At 43.7% G+C, this 22,191-nt stretch overlaps 1 protein-coding gene across 1 annotated transcript in view; it reads right to left on the bottom strand.

Moving 5' to 3' along the window:
- Window positions 1–1,392: 1,392 nt before the first annotated feature.
- RSF1 (remodeling and spacing factor 1) overlaps window positions 1,393–22,191 on the bottom strand; it is a 40,371-nt gene continuing 19,572 nt past the window's right edge. The window contains exons 6-15 of the mRNA XM_015827284.1: window positions 19,421–19,621; window positions 16,750–16,854; window positions 13,068–13,147; window positions 12,794–12,848; window positions 11,234–11,343; window positions 10,122–10,189; window positions 8,907–9,114; window positions 7,730–7,953; window positions 3,086–3,274; window positions 1,393–2,098 (exon numbers count right to left, since the gene is read on the bottom strand). Coding sequence (XP_015682770.1) covers window positions 1,533–2,098; window positions 3,086–3,274; window positions 7,730–7,953; window positions 8,907–9,114; window positions 10,122–10,189; window positions 11,234–11,343; window positions 12,794–12,848; window positions 13,068–13,147; window positions 16,750–16,854; window positions 19,421–19,621 — 1,806 coding nt within the window. The 3' untranslated portion in view covers window positions 1,393–1,532. The remainder of the gene's footprint in view (window positions 2,099–3,085; window positions 3,275–7,729; window positions 7,954–8,906; window positions 9,115–10,121; window positions 10,190–11,233; window positions 11,344–12,793; window positions 12,849–13,067; window positions 13,148–16,749; window positions 16,855–19,420; window positions 19,622–22,191) is intronic.

Below are 22,191 nucleotides of genomic sequence, written 5' to 3'. Positions count from 1 at the left end.
GGGAGTTGAAGTCCACGAGTCACGAAGGGGCCACAGTTCCCCCACGCTGGCTCAGGAATTCTGGGAGTTGAAGTCCACAAGTCATGAAGGGGGCATAGTTCGCCCATGCTGGCTCAGGGATTCTGGGAGTTGAAGTCCACGAGTCATAAAAGAGCCAAGGTTGCCTACCCTTGTGCTAGATCATCCAGAGAAGTAAAACTACGACAGGCACACAAATACACGCTTTCTAAACAGGAAAAAAGAAATCTCCCACGAAAAACAAAAAACCCCCCCCAAACAGTTACACCCTGCTCTATTTCCGTACTTCAATTTGAAGTAGATATCGAGATGGCCGTGAGGGTTTTAAAAGCAGCAGCGCGTTTCTTTTGCCACGGCTGAAAATGGTCGCCAAGTCTGGGCTATGAATCTCTCCGTGATTTTATTGTACGTTGGGATTACCCAGCTGAGGAGAAAATTCACAAAAAGCAGCCTCGCGCCATCCCCATCCCTGCGGTTTCAAACTCCAGAAAGTTCATGAGAGTTTACACTGTTTACTGTATGAAACACTTTTTAAAATATGTTTATTGGGGGGAAGAAAAGGGGAGACCATGAATTAAAAGACGATGCCAAGAAAAATGTCTTGTTTTTTTTTGTTTTGTTTTGCGTGAAAATTTTTCTCCAAATCTGTCCACTGTGCTAATAATTATTTCAGGATCTTGTCAACAGTTGCTTTTTCTTTTTTTTTCTTTCTTTCTTTTTTTAATCCAGGAAGGCAATTTACTAAAATCAACTAAGGTTAAGTTAGCCTACAAGTTCACAAAAATGCAACAGTTAAAAGATCATTCGTTTTTCTTCATCCCTTTAAAATTGCATGTTAAATGGTCGCCTAAGTTGTGAACGTTGAAATAGAATATATATCTCCTATGGAAAAAAGTTGCAGCGCGGAGTGCTTCTGTCTCAGCGCCCTGCTTTTTTTTTTTTTCTCCCTCCTGGCCCCCCCCACCCCCAAACTCCAAAAGTTTTTAAGATTTTGGGCCCCGGGCCAAATTGGAATGCTTTTGTTAACATACAACCATCCCATTTTTCCTAACAACTTTATGCGCCCCTCAGGAAATATAGAGTCAAAAATATACAATTCTCTCCTTTTTTTTTTTTTTTTTTTACTACAAGCTCTGCGTCTGGACGATTGTTTTGTTTTTTTGGCCAGGATTATGAAACTGGAGGAGGAGGAGGAGGAGGAGGAGGAAGAGGAGGTGGTTGTGGTGAGGAAAGCAAAGGGTCAATCTCTTCCAAAGAAAAATAGTTGTAGAAAAACAAAAACAAAAGGGAAGGAAAACTGGTCGCTGGAGTTAGGGAGGAGAGGAGGCGAGGAAAGGATTAAAAAAAAAAAGGGGGAAAAAAGAGGTACCCCCAAAACTGCAGGGCTGGTGAAATTTTTGACTGCTAAAAAGTGATACTGTAGTGGAGTTTCCTAGGAAAAATAAAACACCTTTTAATAACTGGCCCGCTGGTATGAGCTACCATGGAATAAATTAGCACAAAAAACGGGAGTTTTATAACTGTTCACTGTTACAGACGTAATCCACAAGGTCAGTCACTCGCAAGAGTTCGTCTTCGTCCTCCTCGGGTCCGCCGGCCTCCAGGCCGCCCCCCGTCCCGTTGGGTGCCAAGCTGGCATTGGCTGTGCTGTCCTTGGTCAAGGGGGCCTTCTCGGCGGGCTTACCGATCAAGTTCTCGATAGCTTTGCCCGGGCTCTGTCCGTTGGTGGAGGGCAAATCCACCAGGCTGTAGTCCAACGGGCTTTCCACCTTCCCCACATTGTCAAAGTCATCCTCCTCTTCGCTTTCTATCCGGTAGCAGGGTTTCTTGGCGGTGTCTGGCTGCGCGGGAGAGGCGGAGGGCTTCTCGGCCGGCGCCGGCTTGCTGGCGTCGGCGTCGGGGCCGTTGTCCTCCTCGTCCGTTTCGATGCGGTTCACCCGCTTGCGAACGGGCCGGCCTTCGTCCTCGGGGTCGTCCTCGCCTTCCGAGTACTCGTCGGTGACGTGGCTCCGCTTCCGGACCGACCTTCGGGACAACCTGGCGGGCTGGTCGTCCTCAGAATGCTTAGACAGGTAGCTCTCTGCAAGAAGGATCAGACTTAAGAGGGTTTAGCGAAATCTCACGGGTTTCCGGGGGGGGAGGGGGAGGAACTACAAGGAGTCCTCGACTTACGACCACAATTCCTGTCACTAAGCAAGACAGTGATGAAGTGAGTTTGTCTCATTTTACGAGCGTCCTTGCCACAGCGGTTAAGTGGGCCACAGCCGTTGTTAAGTTAGTATCACAGATGTTAAGTGAATCTGGCTTTCTCCATTGATTTTGCTAGGTAGATGGTCGCAAAAGGGGATCGCGTGACCCCCGGGGACACTGCGACCGTCGTACATACGAGCCAGATGCCAAGCGGGCAAATTCTGATCACGTGACCATGTTGCCACAGCCGTTAAGTTTGACAGCCGGTCACAAGTCACTTTTTTCGTGCTGTTGTATGTTCGAACGGTCACTAAACAAATGGTTGTAAGTCGAGAACCGCCTGTATGGTTATGAAACTAACCGAGTGACCTTGGGCTGGTCACTATTTCTCAATCTAAGTGACCCTGCAGGGTTCTTACGATGATTAAAACAAGAAAAGGGACGAACACTTTGGGCTCCTGAAGAAAATGTCTATAATTTCCTTCAATGTCATCAATCAGTACGAATTTCACACGAGAAAAATGGGTTAATTATCTTAGTAATTAGCAAGGCTAAGGCTTGGTGGTGCTCATCCCTGCCAACCTGTATTCTGTGATGTGAACAAAAGTCTTTCGTGACTGTGGTGGGATTTAAATTTTGAACTGGTAATAGGAAACAAATAAGAGACTGGACAGCCATTTGTCTGAAACGGTATAGGGTTTCCTGCCTGAGCAGGGGGTTGGGCTAGATGACCTCCAAGGTCCCTTCCAACTTTTTTATTATTATTATTATTATTATTATTATTATTATTATTATTATTATTATTATTATTATTATTATTATTATTATTATTATTATTATTATTATTATTATTATTATTATTATCATCACACCATACCTTCGCTGTCTGAACTGGAAAGCCTGCGCTTATGTATTCTTCTCATTTCTTTCCCGTATCGGAAGCTTTTCTGAGATCCTTCACTTTCCGAATCTTCCTTGTAGTTGACTTGCCTCTTCTGATTCCGCCGAGACCTTCGTCTTGTTTCCAAATAATCGTCGTCACTGTATTCGGAAGAAGCATCTGTTTCTGCGTGAGGCAGCGAGCCAGGAGATAAGAAAGAAACTGCCTTATATATATATATATATATATAATGTACCTATCGTATACATGTTACTATATTTATACGATTGTGACTTTTTGGCGATAAGAATGACAAACACAAATAAGGAAGTATGAATTATTAACGTTATTCCTCCAGTTGTTATTTCAATTATTAAACTACACCATTAAATGATAACAAGGTCATCCATCTTTGGGGGAACCGGGTGCTGCGGGATACTGAGCAGAAGAGACCAGAAATCTTTATGGTAAGTGTTCAAAAATACAGATAACGACGGTAATTGGGATCGGAATTCCCCTTGCTAAACGATCAGTCATAAAGTGAGGACCTCATAGAATTGTGGCCTCCAACTTCCTGCTGGCTTCCCCACTGGATTTGTTTGTGTAAACCAGGGGTCTTCAAACTTGGCCCTTTGATGACTTGTGGACTTCAACTCCCAGAATTCCTCAGCCAGAGTGCCTGGCTGAGGAATTCTGGGAGTTGAAGTCTCACAAGTCATAAAAGGGCCAAGTTTGAAGACCCCTGACATAATGTGAGGGGGAAATAATGCTAACTCAGAAAGAGCTAAACTGGTGTTTCTCAGCCTCGGCCATTTTAAGAGATGTGGACTTCAACTCCCAGAATTCCTCAGCCAGCATGCCTGGCTGAGGAATTCTGAGAGTTGAAGTCCACAAGTCATAAAAGGGCCAAGTTTGAAGACCCCTGACATAATGTGAGGGGGAAATAATGCTAACTCAGAAAGAGCTAAACTGGTGTTTCTCAGCCTCGGCCATTTTAAGAGGTGTGGACTTCAACTCCAAGAATTCCTCAGCCAGCGTGCCTGGCTGAGGAATTCTGGGAGTTGAAGTCCACAAGTCATAAAAGGGCCAAGTTTGGAGACCCCCAGGTTTAAAGCTACCAGGGAACACCAGAAATTGCAACTGTCTGATTTGGGGGGGGGGGGGCGCTATAACAGCAAGAACTACAAGGACCATTCATAATTACCACTTAGTACTGTTGCAACTTTGGAACAGTTGCTAAAGGAGTGGTCCTTAAACAAGGACCACCTGAACAGATTTATATATTAGGATTGGCAAAGAATTTTCTCACCAGGAGTCCTGGTGGCACAGAGGTTAGAAGGCAGTATTGCAGGCTAACTCGCTGCCCCCAGTCAGGAGTTCGATCCTGACCGGCTCAAGGTTGACTCAGCCTTCCATCCTTCCGAGGTCGGTAAAATGAGGACCCAGATTGTTGGGAACAATATGCAAATAATGTTTCTACATTGTAAACAGCCCAGAGTGTGCTGCAAACCTCTTTGGGGCAGTACAGAAGTCTAAATGCTATCGCTATATCAGGATTGCCTATTTTCATTACACCTGAATGGAGCTAATAAAACTATTACCCATTTATTTTGATTTGAACAGCCAGATTCAGCCATAGTTTCATTCCATACAGCATTAACCTTGTGAATTCTCAAGCTTCCTCCTTCCGTTATATTTTCAAGATGGACAGTGTTTAATATTTATTTGTTATGTACATGTAGCGGTGGGGGTCTATACATATGTTGTATATAGTATGTTTAGGTGTGTGTGTCATGTATGTGTTTCACTTTGAGAGAGGGCAACTAAATTTCATTTTTGTTTTTTGTTTTCCCCCCAAGTTTTTTTTATTAATTTTCCAATATTACATTTACATATTTGAAAAGTAGCGTGGCGGCTGGGCACAGTAATTCCATTACATTTGAACATCATCAGTACAAATCTCAAAGTATTACAACAACTAATTCCCTCTCTTTCCCCCATAATATCTACTGTCTCATATTCGGACCAACACAGTTCTTATTCTATCAATCAAACAAAAAATATCTTTCTAGCATTCATCAATAATCTTCAGTCTATACATATCTTAATTCATTTGACATTCCATCTTTTAGACAATCCATAACCTAGTAAGTTTTTCTTAACTTTAACTTCCCATTAATATTTAAATTTAACGTTTAATCTTTATCATTTCCAAATTTTAAATGACCCCAATTTTTAAGTCTCCTATCTCATATTTGGGGCTAATAATTTTTTTTTCTATATCCTTCCTTCCTTCCTTCCCCAAAAAAAAACAAAAAAAAAAACAACGAAAAAAAACCCCGTCAGTATTTGTACCACAAACCAATATACAAATTTAATTATTAGTGCTTATACTTCTAAGTTTTACTTAACTTTTGTCTCAACTCATAACAATATCTTAAATTCAAATCTTAGTTATTTTTAAACATTCAAACTTTTAGCCAATCAGTGACCTGATAATTATTTTTCTCTTAATATTTTAATTTATTAAACATTAAAAATATTTTTCCCCAAATTTTTAATTAAGCACAATTCCTTTATCACAATTCCTCATATAATCTAATATTTAAAATACACACCTTATATATAAATTCTACCATCTATCTTAGCAAACTAATAAAACAATATAATATTCTTATTTCAATATTTATACTTGTAGATTTTATATAACCAAAATTTTCTTTATCTCAAATCGTTACAATATCTTATGTTCAGAATACATTCTATCCATTTGGATATATTCTATTTTACATCTCATGTGTAAATCAAAACCCCAATCCTTTTCAGTCTTATTCTAGCTTTTTTTCTTTGCCAAGTCATCTTTCGTATCTTTGCTTTTAAATCATCAAAAAGATCTCCTTGTATTGTTGTGGCTATTGTTTGATGTTGACAAAAGCATTCAGTTGATGTTTTCTTAAGGGGACTAGCTGATTTAGCAGGTCATCTCTTTGTTTTTCCAGCTCGATGCAGTTGTCCCGAAGTATTTATCTTCTCTTTCATCTGTTTTTCTTTTTGATCTTCAAATTCCTTCTGATTTATAAGAAAAGTCCTTTCCTTCTTCTCTATTATCAGTTTCTTTTTTGTGTTTTCCATTATCTGTATTTGTTGAGTATCTAAGTCTTCTGTCATAGCATTTGGTTGTTTCACTTTCTCTGTAGAATTCTGTATAGATGATTCTTTGGTTGAAGTCATAGTTTGAGTTTGCATATCCAGGCTTATACGGAGAGTTTGGATAATTGCTTTTAACATACAAAGAGTTTGTTCCTGTTCTTCCTCTGTAGGAGAAATCCATTCCTGTTCTTCTTCCATTGCAGTATATTAAACTAAAAAAAACTTACAGTCAGAAAGTCCACCAAGTGAGGAGCTGAGCTGAGTTCCTTGCAGCTGGTGCTTCAAGGTTGCTTATATCTTATCTATTTTCAAAGCTGTCAACAAGTCTCTCTTAAAGAATAGCAGGTTACAGTCTCAAATTTAGGCACCAGATGTCATCCCAGAGTTAGCTGGATCTTTTCAGTTTTTTTTCTTCTATTTTAAGGGGGAAAAAATCCAAATCTTCAATAATAATTAGAGTAAAAATCAGAGAAAAAAAATAGTAGAAAGTTACAAATTTTATAATCCACCAATTTTAGGAAATAGAGTTCCAATTAGGATCCCAGTATTTTTCCAACGTTTTAAACTCCCCTGGGTGGTTGATCGCCGCTGTTTCTGGAGGGAGGGCTAAAATCCCCCTTCCCTCACCACAGGGGGGAAAGTACTTTAGCAGCTTATGCAGGTAAGTAATTAGGATGTAAGAGAGGTAGATCTCATCCAGTCTCTTCCCGCTGCTTTAGAGTTGCCAGATAGTAAATGCGACTTCGGCTGTTAGCAGCCTAGGGACGAGCCATATTTCTATGGCCGGTCCTTTTGTCCGCCGGTTTGGAGGGAGTCTCCGGCTCAAACGGGAGAGTTGCCGCTCTCCCGCGATCCAGCGAGAGCCCCTCCGTGCTGGTCACCTCTACGGGGCGACTTTCAACCCTTTTCAGGGTCCCCTAGCGATGCAAAATTGGATGGGGAAGGCGAGAATCGTCTTCCGCACGTCCATAGTGGCCGCGCAGCAAACCGGAAGTCCTAAATTTCATTTTTTATGTGTGCCATTGTGCCCACAGTAAAAAAAAATGACAATAAAGATTATCTTATCTTATTTATTGAGGAATGTTTCTCTATGGCTCAGCGTTCAAAACTCCAGGGGGCTTATATGCAGCATCAGGAACAAAAGATAATTTTAAAATGGCCATCCAAACTAAATCATACACGGTATCAATCATGAGCTGCAGAGATCAGCTGAAATGGAACCTATCTGATGGATCTCAGCCATGTGTCCAACCTTGGCAATTTTATGGTGTGTGGACTTCAATTCCCAGAATTCCCCAGCCAGCCATGGCTGGCTGGGGAATTCTGGGAGTTGAAGTCCACAGGTCTTAAAGTTGCCAAGGTTGGAGACCCATGCGCTAGAGAAAACCAAAATAATCCTATCTTTCTCCTCAAGTGTAAGAAGATGGTTGATCCTCTGGGAAAACAGATATTGATCAATATTTGGACAGCTGTCTAGTTACCAAGACTTACCAGAGTTGCCACTTAAGTTATCCTCGGAGTCTTCCTCTTCATCATCTTCCGAGTACCTCTTCTTGATTGTTTTTCTCTGTAGACGCCGGCTTTGCCTCATGGGCCTAGGGTGGTACCGTCTCGGCCGACGCTTGGAGAACTCCACGTCACTGTCGTCATTTGACGGCTGATCCTCTTCACTTTCGTCCGGGTTGTCATCCGATACCACAAACTCATCCTGAGATCTGTAGGGACAGAGATCAATGGGGAGGGTATTTAAAATGAAGGAATTTGGACCGAAAATATATTTAGCTGGTTAAGGATACGATAAGATAAAACCTTTATTGTTGGAAGGAAGGAAGGAAGGAAGGAAGGAGGGAGGGAGGGAGGGAGGGAAGAAAGAAGGGAAAGAAGGGAGAAGGAAGAAAGGAAGGAAGAGATAAGGATGGACGGAAGGAAAGAAAGAAGGAAGGAGAAGGAAAGAAGGAAGGAAAGAGAAGGAAGGAAGAAAGGAAGGAAAGAAAGGAGGGAGGGAAGGAAGAAAGAAGGAAGGAGAGGAAAGGAAGGAAGGAAGAGATAAAGATGGATGGAAGGAAAGAAGGAAGGAAGGAAAGAAAGGAAGGGAGAGATAAGGATGGATGGAAGGAAGGAAGGGAGGGAGAGATAAGGATGGATGGAAGGAAGGAAGGAAAGAAAGAAAGGAAGGAAGAAGGAAGGAAGAAGGAAGAAGAGGGAAGGAAGGAAGGAAGAGATAAGGATGGATGGAAGAAGGAAGGAAGGAGAAGGCAGGAAGGAAGGAAGGGAGAGAGAAGGAAGGAAGGAAGGAAGGAAGGAAGGAAGGAAGGAAGGAAGGAAGGAAGGAAGGAAGGAAGGAAGGGAGAGATAAGGATGGATGGATGGAAGAGGAAGGAAGGAAGGAAAGAAAGGAGGGAAGAAAGAAGGAAGAAGGAAGGAGAGGGAAGGAAGGAAGAGATAAGGATGGATGGAAGGAAAGAAGGAAGGAAGGAGAAGGAAGGAAGGAAGGAAAGGAAGGAAGGGAGAGATAAGGATGGATGGAAGGAAGAAAGGAAGGAAGGGAGAGATAAGGATGGATGCATGGAAGGAAGGAAGGAGACATGGTGTTGCAGAGGTTAGAATGCAGTACTTCAGGCTAATTTTGCCGACTGACAGCAGTTCGAGAGATTATAAAATGCCTCACCCTTCACTGATTCTGAATTCATCTTCACTCTCTTCTTCATCCAGGTTGCTGTCGCTGTCCAGGTCGTTCAGTCGCCGCCGTTTCTTGCGTCGGAGGGCAGCAGCTCTGGGGGGCCGTTTGCTCTCCTTCCTTTCTTCCTCCAGGATGGTGGAGATATCCTTGCCTCGATGCCCCGTGATGTTAGACATGTCCTTCCCTCTTCCGACACCTATATTTTTTTTTGGGGGGGGGTTTCCAAGAGGATCGAATAGAACAGAGTAACAGAGTTGGAAGGGACCTTGGAGGTCTTCTAGTCCAACCCCCTGCTCAAGCCAGAGACCCTATACCATTTCAGACAAATGGCTGTCCAGTCTCTTCTTAAAAACTTCCAGTGTTGGAGCACCCACAACTTCTGGAGGCAGGTTGTTCCACTGATTAATTGTTCTCACTGTCAGGAAATTCTTCCTTAGTTCTAGGTTGCTTCTCTCCTAGCTTAGTTTCCATCCGTTGCTTATGGCAACAATGAGCTGCTGTAGGCCTTCTTATATAGCCTATGCCAGGGGTAGGCAACCTTGGCTCTTTTATGACTCGTGGACTTCAACTCCCAGAATTCCTGAGCCAGCATGGGGGAACTATGGTCCCTTCATGACTTGTAGACTTCAACTCCAGAATTCCTCAGCCAGCATGGGGGAAACGTTGGCCCCTTCATGATTGGTCCCTTCCAACTTTATTATTGTTGTTGTTGTTATTGTTGTTGTTGACTTCAACTCCCAGAATTCCTGAGCCAGCATGGGGGAACTATGGCCCCTTCATGACTCGTGGACTTCAACTCCCAGAATTCCTGAGCCAGCATGGGGGAACTTTGGCCCCTTCATGACTTGTGGACTTCAACTCCCAGAATTCCTGAGCCAGCATGGCTCAGCTTGGAAACCTCTCTCTTTCCCCTCAGTATGGCTGGCTCAGGAATTCTGGGAGTTGAAGTCCACCAGTCATAAAAGAGCCAAGGTTGCCTACCCCTGGCTTAGTAGGAAGAGGGCAAAAGCCAAATTCTATTATTATTGCATTTAGCAAATACGCAATTCTCCTGCCCCGGAAGTGAAACAGCTCAGCATCTAAAACCCTCAAACTAAATTCGGTCACCTGCCGTGCCAAAATTCAGAATAACCATCCGCTGCTCAAGTCATCCACACCTTTCTCTATCCAAATCCCCCCCCTCCCTCAAAAAAAAAACCTCACCTCCTCCATCAGCCTCCTTGATGTCGTCTTCTATGGCTTCGTCGATGGCCTCGTCAAATTCATCAAACCTGCAGAAATAGGAAAATTCAGGAGGATGTTGACAACTGGGGGGGTCTCGGCCCTGTTAGCAATTTGGATTAGCGGCCCCACAGGATCCTCTCCACGAAAACAGGATATAAGTCGTATTTACTTGTGTGATTTCTATCCCATCTGTATTTTGTGCAACCCAAGATGATGTGCAAAACACACCTGCCCTGTTTTCCCCTCAACAGCTCTGTGAGGTGGGTTAGAAGGGGCGTTGTCTTACCTGAACGCCTTTTCTCAGCACGGAGATGGAGGATCCACAGAATGGGTGGAGACTGTATTCCTGCCCAATCAGATCAAGTCAGCCAAAGTTGTCACGCCCCGTCCTGGTTCCATTTTCCAGTCTTGACGCGAGCGTAGCCATTGACTGACCAAGAACGTACTGGCTCACAAACTAATCNGAGAGAGAGAGAGGAAGGGAGAGAGAGAGAGAGACAGAGGAAAGAGAGAGAGAGAGAGAGAAGAAGAGTCAGAGAAAGACACACACAGAGAGAAAGACAGTCAAAAAGAGTCAGAGGAAGAGAGTAAAAGTCAGAGACAGAGAAAAAAAACAGAAAGAAACAAAGACAGAGAGAGAGAGAGAGAGAGAGAGAGAGAGAGAGAGAGAGAGAGAATGGACACACATACACAGAGATAGAGAATGTGCAACTGACCCAAAGTCACCCAGTGGGCTTTCATGCCTAAGGGAGGACTAGAACTCAGATCAGAGAGCACCAAGGACCCCACTGTTCTCCTCCTCCTCTCCCCCCCTGCAAACCCCACTCCCTTCTAGCACTGATGACGTTTCCTAGTTGGGTATGAAATGTCTTCAAGAAAGCAACCAAGCTCAGAGAGCACCAAGGACCCCACAGTTGTCCTCCTTCCCCCCCTTCCTCCTTTTCCCTGCAAACCCCACTCCCTTCTAGCACTGACGACGTTTCCTAGTTGGGTCATGAAACGTCTGCAAGAAAACCACCCAGCTCAGAGAGCACCAAGGACCCCACAGGTCAACCCTGAGCTTCAAATGTGCTCCTGTATTCGTAATTTACCTGTAGCTGATACACTTCCGCTGCCTGGTTGACCTCCTTTCAAGCAGTTTTGCCTTTGATTTTTTGGTGTCTTTCTTCTTTTCATGTACAGGCTCTGGAATTTCAGGCTCCTGTTGAAAAGACGAAGGCTTTTCAAATACACCAGTGATGGTGAACCTTTTAGAGACCCAGTGCCAAAACTACAACCCCAAACCCACTTCTTTATCGCCGGGTGCCAGGTGGGCGTGGCAGACTGGGTGGGTGTGGCCAAGGTGGGCGTGGTCACCTCGGTGTTGCTCGTGGGGAGGGACGCCTGTGGGGGCCAGGCAGGGTTGGGGGAGATCCAGGGGGTCTCTGGCAGGTGGGGCGGTGGGCAGGAGGCTCGTCCTGCGGGGTGAGGTGAGGCGAGGCGAGGTAGGGCGGGGGTGCCATTGTCACAGGGCAAGGTGAGGCCGGAACAGCTGCTGCCTGACACCATCGGCCCCCGCACACAGAGGCCAGCGAGCGCATGGGGGCCGACAGTGTCCGTCAGCAGCCACAGCCTGCTGGTCCCTCAACCAGCGCACTCTGGGGCTCCGCAGCCCGCCGCCAGAAGTTCAGAGAAGCCACCTCTGAGTTGGACAGCTAGCCGACAACTGAGGAGGGAATGCAGTGGTCGTGCCCCAGAAAAGGAGAGCATGTGAGGCCAGGAGGGATGGGACGGGGAGGGGGGGGGAGGGAAACCAGCCGTGCTGGGATGCATCCGGCCACATGGGACCTCGGTGAGTTAGCGGGCGGCTGGTTGACGAGGGACGGTTGCCATCTCCAGGGCACGGTGCGTATGCCCAGAGAGGGCTCTGAGTGCCGCCTCTGGCACGCGTGCCATAGGTTCGCCACCACTGAAATACACCATCAGTTGCGGCCAACACCAACAACTTTCTTCTACTTGTCAACCATTTATGCTCAGCCTCAATCCTGCTTGTGTTAATGGAAAGAAACATACAAAGAAACAAGTCCTCGACTTACGACCACAACGGAGCCTAAAATTTCCACTGCCTAAGCCAGCCGGTTATGGTGCCTCATTTTACGACCTCCCTTGCCATAGTGGTTAAGTGATTCACTGCAGTTGCAAAGTTAGTCACACGGTTGTTAACTGAATCTGGCTTCCCCGTTGACTTTCCTAATCAGAAGTTTGCCAAAGGGGATCACGTGACACACACACACACACACACACACACACACACACACGACTCTGCAACCATCACAAATCGGAGTCAGTTGCCAAGCATGTCAAGGTAATAATTTAACAGCCAACCAGCTTATGTAATGTAAGATGTAATGTAAGATGTAATGATGGGAATGACTCAGCAGGGTCTGTGTCTCTTTAAGAGTCTTTGTATAAAGGGAAAGCTCTGCTGATGTGTTCTCTCTCTTCTATTTCCTGCTGTAATTGTGGTTTGTTGGATCCTGCGGTATTAGCACGTGTTATGTATATTGTTCCTCGTGTATGATATTGAATGGTGCCAATTCTGCTAGAATTTTTTATGCTTTTCAGCAGTAGGTCGTTAACTCAAAAGAAATCAAGAGAGACGTTTCACTTACCCGCGGAGGAATGATATTCTCGATGCTAATGCCCACGTAGACAAGGCGTTCCTTCCTTGGAGAGGAAAAACAATACAAACAGGAAGAGATTTAGCACGATCCGATGGAAAAGCAATCTTCTGGAGTCCTTTGGAGCAGGAGTTTCTCCAAGCTGTCCGGGGTTTGAACCCACAAAATTTCACACCTCTCTAATATACACATGCCTTTTTTTTTTTAGTATAATCAAGCTATTTATACCAATTTGACTAGGATTATACGATGAATATTGTGATACCTTCGTTCTGCACGTTCTTTCTTTTTCAAGACCACATCCAGGTCCTGTAGCTGTTCTTCCAACTTCTCGCAGAGCAATTTCTGTGGGGTTAAAACAAAATAACGCTATTACATTAGCAATAATTCAAAAATATCTTTGCGTAGTCAAAGGTTTCTTAGCAGGCTGGTTCCCAAACACTGTTCGACGTAACAGCTACGAATAGCAATACAGGTAGTCCTCATTTAGTCCCCGTTCATTTAGTGACCGTTTGAAGTTACACTGGCATTGGAAAAAGGGACTTTGGACTGTTTTTCACAGCTACAACTGTTGCAGCATTCTCGTGGTCACGTGAACAAAATTCAGAGGCTTGGCAACTGACATGTACTTAGGACGGTTGCAGTGTCCCCCGGGGTCATGTGATCCCCTTTTGCGACCTTCTGACAAGCAAATTCAACAGGGGAAGCCAGATTCACTTAACAACCGTGTTTCTAATTTAGCAACTGCAGTGACTCGCTTAACAACGGTGGCAAGAAAGGTCGCAAAATGGGGTAAAAACTCAGTAACTGTCTCGCCTAGCAACACAAATTCTGCATTCCATTGTGGTCAAAAATCGAGGACTACCTGTATTAAGAGGAAAGGATTGATTTGAAGGCCAAACTAAACACAGGGAAATTTTGGAAAGTCTAAATAAAATGTCTACATTGTGAAATGCCTCCCGTGCGTGCAGCAATTTTCAATTTATTTTTAGATCGAGTTTCGCAACCTCGAAAGCACTGTATCTTCCAGAGAAACAGATGATTAGGCAAGCAGTAATAAAAAAATAATAATTTATCATATGTATAATGTATAATGTTTAAGTCTCTCTAGTCTCTTTAAGAAGAGACTAAACATTCACCTGTCCGAGACGGCATAGATTCTCCTACTTGAGAAGGGGGCTGGACTAGAAGACCTCCAAGGTCCCTTCCAGCTCTATTCTATTCTTAAAATAATGTTTTAAGATATAAAGGAAAGCTCAGAAGGCGCCAAGAACTTGCATCAAGTGAAACCCAATTGTGGCTGGTAGGAATCCAAGATTAATCATGATTAATATAGAGGCAATTTGCCCCCAGGACATGAGAAAAACGTTATTTGAATCAGTAGCTGCTTCCAATTTACCTGAATATATTAAGGACAAATACATTTAGAAATATTACTGACTTGTTACTAACTTCACAACTGCAGTGATTCACTTAACAGCAGTGGCAAAAAAAGGTCGTAAAACGGGGCAAAACTCACTTGAATGTGTCGCTTGACAACGTAAATTTGGGGCTCAGTTGTGGCCGTTAAGTCAACGACTACCTGTATTTAAACCATTTGCTTAGTGACAACCTGAAATTGTAAGTACCTGTGAAAGGTACTTATGATCCAGTTCCGAAATTCCAACTGCGTCCTCCATGGTCACATGACTCCATTTTGAGAACTTGGCTGCCGGCCCACATTTATGGCTGTTTGCAGCATCCTGCAGTTATGGAATTGCTATTTGCAAAATTTGGCTGGAAAAAACAACCCACGATGTTTTCCCTCCGGTTTTCAGCAAAACTGTCCCGTAACGAACAGAATGATCGCGGATTCATTTAACCACCAGGGTGATTTGCTTAATGACTTAATGCAAAAAAATAAATAAATAAATAAAAGGCTGCAAAATCGAAATGGTGGCACGATGCTTCGCGATCGTCGTTAACACAATGGGAAGGCTTCGTGACGGTAGTTAAGTCAAGGACTTGACTGTGTACTTGAGATATCAAAGGTGTTATGCTGGAAAAGCCCAGCCTACGCTGCCTGGAAGAGGCAGATCTATTAAAAAGAACGGGGACCTTGGCATCAGAAAGTTCTAGAAGGCAGTATATGAAGCAAAAATCAAGAACGAGGGGGGAGGGGGCTAACCTCAAACTGACAGGAAGGAAATTCGAAAGTCACGGGAGAAAGGATGACTTCACAGAAAGAGTAGTGGAAGCTTGAAACCAACTTCCAGCAAAGGTAGTCGAGGTCAATCACCAGAAAATGAGTTTAAACATGCTTCGGAGAGACACGTGTCCATCATCTGACAGAAATTATAGAGTAAAAATTAAAATTATCCAGGGCCTTGGGTAAGACTCAAGAGGCGGACCAAAATGCCAAATCCAGTCTAAAGTATTTCTAGCAGGACTACGTGATTATGTAATAGCTTTGTTCCCTATGCCAGGGGTCCCCAACCTATGGGCCGCGGCCCACCTACTGGCCACCGGGCCGCGGGACAAGTTGACCACCCCCACTCGCACTAGCGCCCGCGGAGCCGTTTGCGCCTGCGTGCGGGGCTAGCAGCGGCGGCTAGCACCTGCGTGCCTGCACAAACAGGGCGGCTAGTGTACATGCAGGTTCCACGGCCCCTTTGCGCATTCGCGCAGGGGCTAGCAGCGGCAGCTAGCCCCCGCACGCCTTTGCAAACAGGGCTGCTAGCCCTGTGTTAAGTGCGCGCGGCCCCGTTTCCGCACGCATACGCTTGTGTGCAAATTTCCCAGCTGCTCCCTTTTCCTCCGGGCTGCCAGCATGAAAAGATTGGTGATCTATGCCGTCCGTCTGGTAAACGCATAAGATTCGTTTTTCTCGCCATGCACATGTATACATAATCCGAACTAGACTGTGTTGTCTCTCTGTGTCATATAATATATGTGGGTATATGCATAATTATGTATGTATGTATGTATTTATGTCATATTTATGTACTGTGTATTGGAGGTGGTGACCCTTTGAGAGCTGTATGCAACAAAATTTCATTTTAACGTATGCCGATTAGTGTACATTCAAAGTGACAAAGTTATTATTCTATTCTATTCTATTCTATTCTATTCTATTCTATTCTATTCTATTCTATTCTACTCTACTCTACTCTACTCTGTCCTATCCCTTCCTGTTATTCTGTTGTTCTGTTCTGTTCCGTTTCGTTCTGTTCCATTCCATTCTACTCTACTCCTATCCTATTCCTTCCTGTTGTTCTGTTCTGTTCTATTCTATTCTACTCTATTCTTATCCTATCCTATTTCTTCCTGTTCTGTTCTGTTGTTCTGTTCTATTCTAATTCTATTCTATTCTACTCTATTTCTATTCTACTCTACTCTATCCTATCCCTTCCTGTTATTCTGTTCCGTTCCATTCCATTCCATTCTACTCTACTCCTATCCTATTCCTTCCTGTTGTTCTGTTCTGTTCTGTTCTAGTCTGTTCTACTCTACTCTATTCCTATTCTATCCTATTCCTTCTTGTTCTGTTCTATTCTATTGTTCTGCTCTGCTCTGTTCTATTCTAAACATCTGGCTGACAGTGCAATGAACAATAAATAAATGTGTTAAAATGAAAACAAAAAACTCAAAAGGGCAGACATGATGGACCCACTAAGTCATTTTCTGCCGTCATTTGTCCCGGTTTGTTTAGCAGTCAAACACAGAAGCTAGAACTTGTCGTTGTCGGCCGCCTTGTGACTCACTACATTATTCTTTACGGGGAAAAATTATTCGGTACTCATCGCACTTCCCGGAACCAATTAACGATGAGTACCGCCGGTACCACTGTCCAAGTTTATTAACATTCCCAAATGGAATTCAGCAGAGTCTTTTTTCATCAAAATGATCCCTGCTAAAGAGAAAGGAGTGGGGGAAAGGGAAAATTCAAATCCAAAGAAAAAACTCACGTGCTGACAAGGCGGGCAGAACCACTCGCCATCTGGAATGATCATCAGCGGAGGCCGGAGACACGCCGTGTGGTAGCCGCTGTCACAGGAATCGCATAAAAGAATCTGCGGAACAAATCAAACCGTCAGCCTGATATGGATTTTTTTTTTTTTAAATCCAAGATGCCTCTTGCTTCCATATGTTTCAAAAAGCAAGATACTGTATAGAACCCAACTGTTACGCTGGCTCACGAAAGGGCAGAGGGGACAATTGAAATACAGACAAAATTCAGTTCTTTTAACCACCGCCTAAGCTTGATCAGAGGCAGCAGCTGAAGGCCTCAATAATTCATCGGCTGAATGACTGTGGAATCTGAAAAAAAATTGCTGAATCAAGCCAGGTGTGTTTACAACTCTGTTAATTCCCTGTGGCCTACAGAAGATCTAACAACAGGCAATATACGATCTTGTACAGGTAGTCCTCAGACTTACAACAGTTGATTTAGTGTCTGTTCAAAGTTGCAACGGCACTGAAAAAAGTGACTTATGACTGCTTTTCAAACTTAACAGAGGGATAGAATCAAGATCATGTGAAGTGTTGATACCACTTTACAAGGCCTGGGTGAGGCCACACTTGGAATCCTGCATCCAGTTTTGGTCACCACGATGTAAAAAAGATGTTGAGACTCTAGAAAGAGTACAGAGAAGAGCAACAAAGATGATGAGGGGACTGGAGGGTAAAACATATAAGGAACGGTTGCTGGAATTGGGTATGTCTAGTCTAATGAAGAGAAGGACCAGGGGTGACATGATAGCAGTCTTCCAGTATCTCAGGGGCTGCCCCAAAGAAGAGGGAGTCAAGCTATTCTCCAAAGCAGCTGAAAGCAAGACAGGAAGCAACGGATGGAAACTAATCAAGGAGAGAAGCAACCTAGAACTAAGGAGAAATTTCCTGACAGTGAGGACAATTAACCAGTGGAACAACCTGCCTCCAGAAGCGGTGAATGCTCCAACACTGGAAGTTTTTAAGAAGAGACTGGATGGCCATTTGTCTGAAATAGTATAGGGTTTCCTGCCTGAGCAAGGGGCTGGACTAGATGACCTCCAAGGTCCCTTCCAACATTATTATTATTATTATTATTATTATTATTATTATTATTATTATTATTATTATTATTATTATTATTATTATTATTATTATTATTATTACTACTACTACTACTACTACTACTACTATTACTATTACTACTACTGTTGCACGGGATCAAAATTCCAATGCGAGGCAACTGAGTCACATTTATGACGGTTGCAGTGTCCCGGGTGTGGTGTGATGACTGTTTGCGACCTTCTGACAAGCAAGGTCAATGGGTTTGCATAACAACGCTTACAAACTTGATAACTGCAGTGATTCGCTTAACAACAAAGGTCCTAAAACAGGGCAAAGCTCACTGAACAAAGGTCTCCCTTAGAAACATAAATGTTGGGCTCAATTATCATCGTTAAGTCAAGGACGACCTATACGATAAAGGAGCCGTTGTAGGCTCAAATAGGGAATTAATTGAAGTATTTTGGATCCCTAAAGAGAAATGCAGCTGATTTTTACTTTCTGCCATCTGGACAATATGGGCCGCTGTGGAATTGATTGATTGATTGATTGATTGATTGATTGATTGATCTGATTTGATTTGATTTCTCTCATGACCCATCTCAACAAGAGGGAAAGAAGATTCTGCCCCATCCAGCACGCTCCAACTAATTCTGATGCTGGCTGAGGAATTCTGGGAGTCGAAGTCCTCAAGTCTTAAAAGTTGCCAAGAAAAAGCAACTTTATAGACTTAGAGAAGTGGCAAAGTCTGTGGGAAAGGAACTATAAGTTGACAATGTCAGTTTCATATGAAGAAAACCTATACAAAATCTACTATAGATGGCACTTGCCATCAACAAGATTAGCAAAAATGTTTGAAAATGTGTCAGAGAAATGTTGGAAATGTAAACACAAATCAGGTACTTATTATCATATGTGGTGGACATGTGTTAAAGCAAGGAGATATTGGGCAAAAATCCACACTTGGTTAGAAAAAAATGTTAGAGAAACACATAGACTACAAACCTGATATTTTTTTTACTAGGTATAATGCCAGAAAAACTTGATAAGCAAAGTACATACCTGATTTTACATGTGGCAAGAATTATATTTGCACGATATTGGAAGAACGAAGAACTACCACCAGAAGAAGAAATAATTTTAAAAAAATATTAAGACTGTGCGGAAATGGACAGACTTACTTTAAGGTGGAAAGAAAAAGAAGAAACGGAATTATTTTCAAACTTGGGACCTATTTTATCAACGGTTAGAGAAAAGATTTAGGGGTTAGGGATTTAATTTGCATTAGTGAATAAGATACTCGGACAACGCGTTTTTGTTGAAAGGTGACTATTGAATTCTGTTAAAAAAAATAAAACTTTATAAGAAAGAAAGAAAGAAAGAAAGAAAGAAAGAAAGAAAGAAAGAAAGAAAGAAAGAAAGAAAGAAAGAAAGAAAGAAAGAAAGAAAGAAAGAAAGAAAGAAGAAAAACAAAACAAAACATGGGTGACCCAACAATAATACAGCAATATTTCTCTGGTGCGTTCTGCAAATCTGTTTTTTACACACACACCCCTTATTTGATCCTTTTCAAAGAGAACCACCTACTAGCTCTGGGTGATTAGGAAGGCCACACTTCTTGCACGGTTCGTCATCCTCCGCGGGCACAGGCTCTTCCTCCTCCTCTTCCTCCTCCTCTTCCTCAGAGTCTTCTTCGTTCCCAGAACCTTCGCTGTCGTCGTAGCACGAGTACCGCCATCTGCCACGAGTTCGGGTGCCAGCCCATCGAACTTTACTTCGCCGGGAAGCCTGGGGGATTCAGCAATAAGAAAAAATCTCTCAGCTCCTGGACATTTCCCCCCCCCCAGAAATGACAGTCCCAGCAACGGCTCCAGATGTTCTCCGGGTCATGGAGCACGGAGCTCTCATTTGCAGCTGTCTGAATAGGTCAGGGATCATAAGCACAGTTCTAAACATCTCTGAGGAAAAGCATAAAACCCGGCATGCACCACAAATCACGGTGTAAAAAAACCACAACACACTGATGGTTCCACAGCTTGTGCTACCACAGACGAGAAAAGGGGCGTTGTCTTATCTGAACGCCTTTTCTCAGCACGGAGATGGAGCAAGGGGAGAATCCAACAAAGTAAGCTCAATATTACCTGCTTGCTGGGAGCCAAGATTGCCACGTCTGTTTGAGCTGAAGACCAAGTCAAGACTGGGTGTGTCCTAGCCCAGGACGGGCGTGGCAAGTTTGGCTGACTTGGTCTAATGAGCAGGAAGACAGAGCTAACCCATTGGTGGATTCTCCATCTCCTGTGATGGAGAACTGCTCGTCTCGTAGTGCTACGCGAAGCTACTTTATTGATCATTGGGCGCGTTATTTTATATCCCGCCCTTTATTATTTTTTTATAAATAACGCCAGGCGGTGACCATACCTAAGACTCCTCCCTCCTCCTAGTTTCGCGACAACGACAAACCTGTGAGGAAAATTGGACTAAGAGGGAATAACTGGCCCAAGGTCACCCAGTTGGCTTTCATGCCTAAGGCGGGACTAGAACTCACCGTCTCCTGGTGATTGGCCCAAAGTCATCTAGCTGGCTTTCCTGCCTAAGGCAGGATTAGAACTCATTATCACCTAGTGATTGGCCCAAAGTCCCCCATAGCCAACTTTCATGCCTAAGGCGGGACTAGAACTCATCGTCACCTGGTGATTTGCTCCCCAACTGGCTTTACGGCCAAACTGGAACTCACACAGATACCCATGTTTCCCCGGGTCTTATATTAATTTTTGCTCCAAAGACACATTAGGGCTTATTTTCCGGTTAGGTCTTATTTTCGGGGAAATACGGTACTAAATGCGTCCGTCTGGCTGACGATCTTAACTGGGGTTTATTTTGGGGGTGGGGCTTATATTACGAGCGTCCTGAAAAAATCACGTAAGGGCTTATTTTCCAGTTGGGTCTTATATTCAGGGACGTTTCAGTCACCATGATGTAAAAAAGATGTTGAGACTCTAGAAAGAGCACAGAGAAGAGCAACAAAGATGATTAGGGGACTGGAGGCTAAAATATGGAAGGAACGGTTGCTGGAATTGGGTATGTCTAGTTTAAGGAAGAGAAGGACGAGGGGGGACATGATAGCAGTGTTCCAATATCTCAGGGGCTGCCACAAAGAAGAGGGAGTCAAGCTATTCTCCAAAGTGCCTGAAGGCAGGACAAGAAGCAACGGATGGAAACTAACCAAACAGAGAAGCAACCTGGAACTGAGGAGAAACTTCCTAACAGTGAGGACAATTAACCAGTGGAACAACCTGCCTCCAGAAGTGGTGAATGCTCCAACACTGGAAGTTTTTAAGAAGAGACTGGACAGCCATTTGTCCGAAATGGTATAGGGTTTCCTGCCTGAGCAGGGGGTTGGACTAGATGACTTCCAAGGTCCCTCCCAACTTTATTATTATTATAAATATGGTACTAAATGCGTCCGTCTGGGGCTTATTTTGGAGGTGGGGCTTATATTATGAACATCCTGAAAAAAATCACTCTAGGGCTTATTTTCCAGTTGGGTTTTATTTTCGGGAAAATACGGTACTAAATGCGTCCGTCTGGCTGATAGTCTTAACTGGGGCTTATCTTTGGGGTGGGGCTTATATTACGAGCGTCTTGAAAAAAATCATTCTAGGGCTTATTTTCCGGTTGGGTCTTATATTCAGGGAAATACAGTAGTTGCAATTACATCTTGGAGAACCCAGTCCACTCCCTCGTAACTAATTGACTCAAACTCCAAACTGTAGCAGTAAGTACAGATCGTCCTCCACTTACGACCACAGTTGAACCCAACATTTCCGTAGTTGAGTGAAACATTTGTTGTGAGTTTTGTCCCATTTTACGACCTTCCTTGCCTCCATTTTTAAGTGAATCACCTGGTTGTTAAGTGAATCTGACTTGGCTGGTCGGAAGGCCGCAAAAGGGGATCATGTGACACACACACACCCCGGGACGCTACAACCATCATAAATATGAAACCGTTGCCAAGCATCTGAATTTTGATCACGTGATCGTGGGGATGCTGCGACGGTTGTAACTGTGAAAAAAACGGTCATCAGTGACTTTTTTCAGTGCCGTTGTTAACTTTGAACGGTCACTAAACAGGCTATTGCTAACAGAGAAAACCTGGTTAAAAAAACATGCCCTAACATGAGTAGCTTGGAATATTCTCAGGGGTTGCCCCAAAGAAGAGGGAGTCAAGCTATTCTCCAAAGTGCCTGAAGGCAGGACAAGAAGCAACGGATGGAAACTCATCAAGGAGAGAAGCAACCTGGAACTAAGGAGAAACTTCCTGACAGTGAGAACAATTAGCCAGTGGAACAACCTGCCTC

Source organism: Protobothrops mucrosquamatus, unplaced genomic scaffold, assembly GCF_001527695.2.
Source record: "Protobothrops mucrosquamatus isolate PMUCROS unplaced genomic scaffold, P.Mucros_1.0 scaffold3590, whole genome shotgun sequence".
In the NCBI taxonomy this organism is placed as follows: domain Eukaryota; kingdom Metazoa; phylum Chordata; class Lepidosauria; order Squamata; family Viperidae; genus Protobothrops; species Protobothrops mucrosquamatus.
The sequence above is the reverse complement of the archived record's forward strand: the minus strand, read 5'-3'. Positions and strand labels throughout refer to the sequence as shown.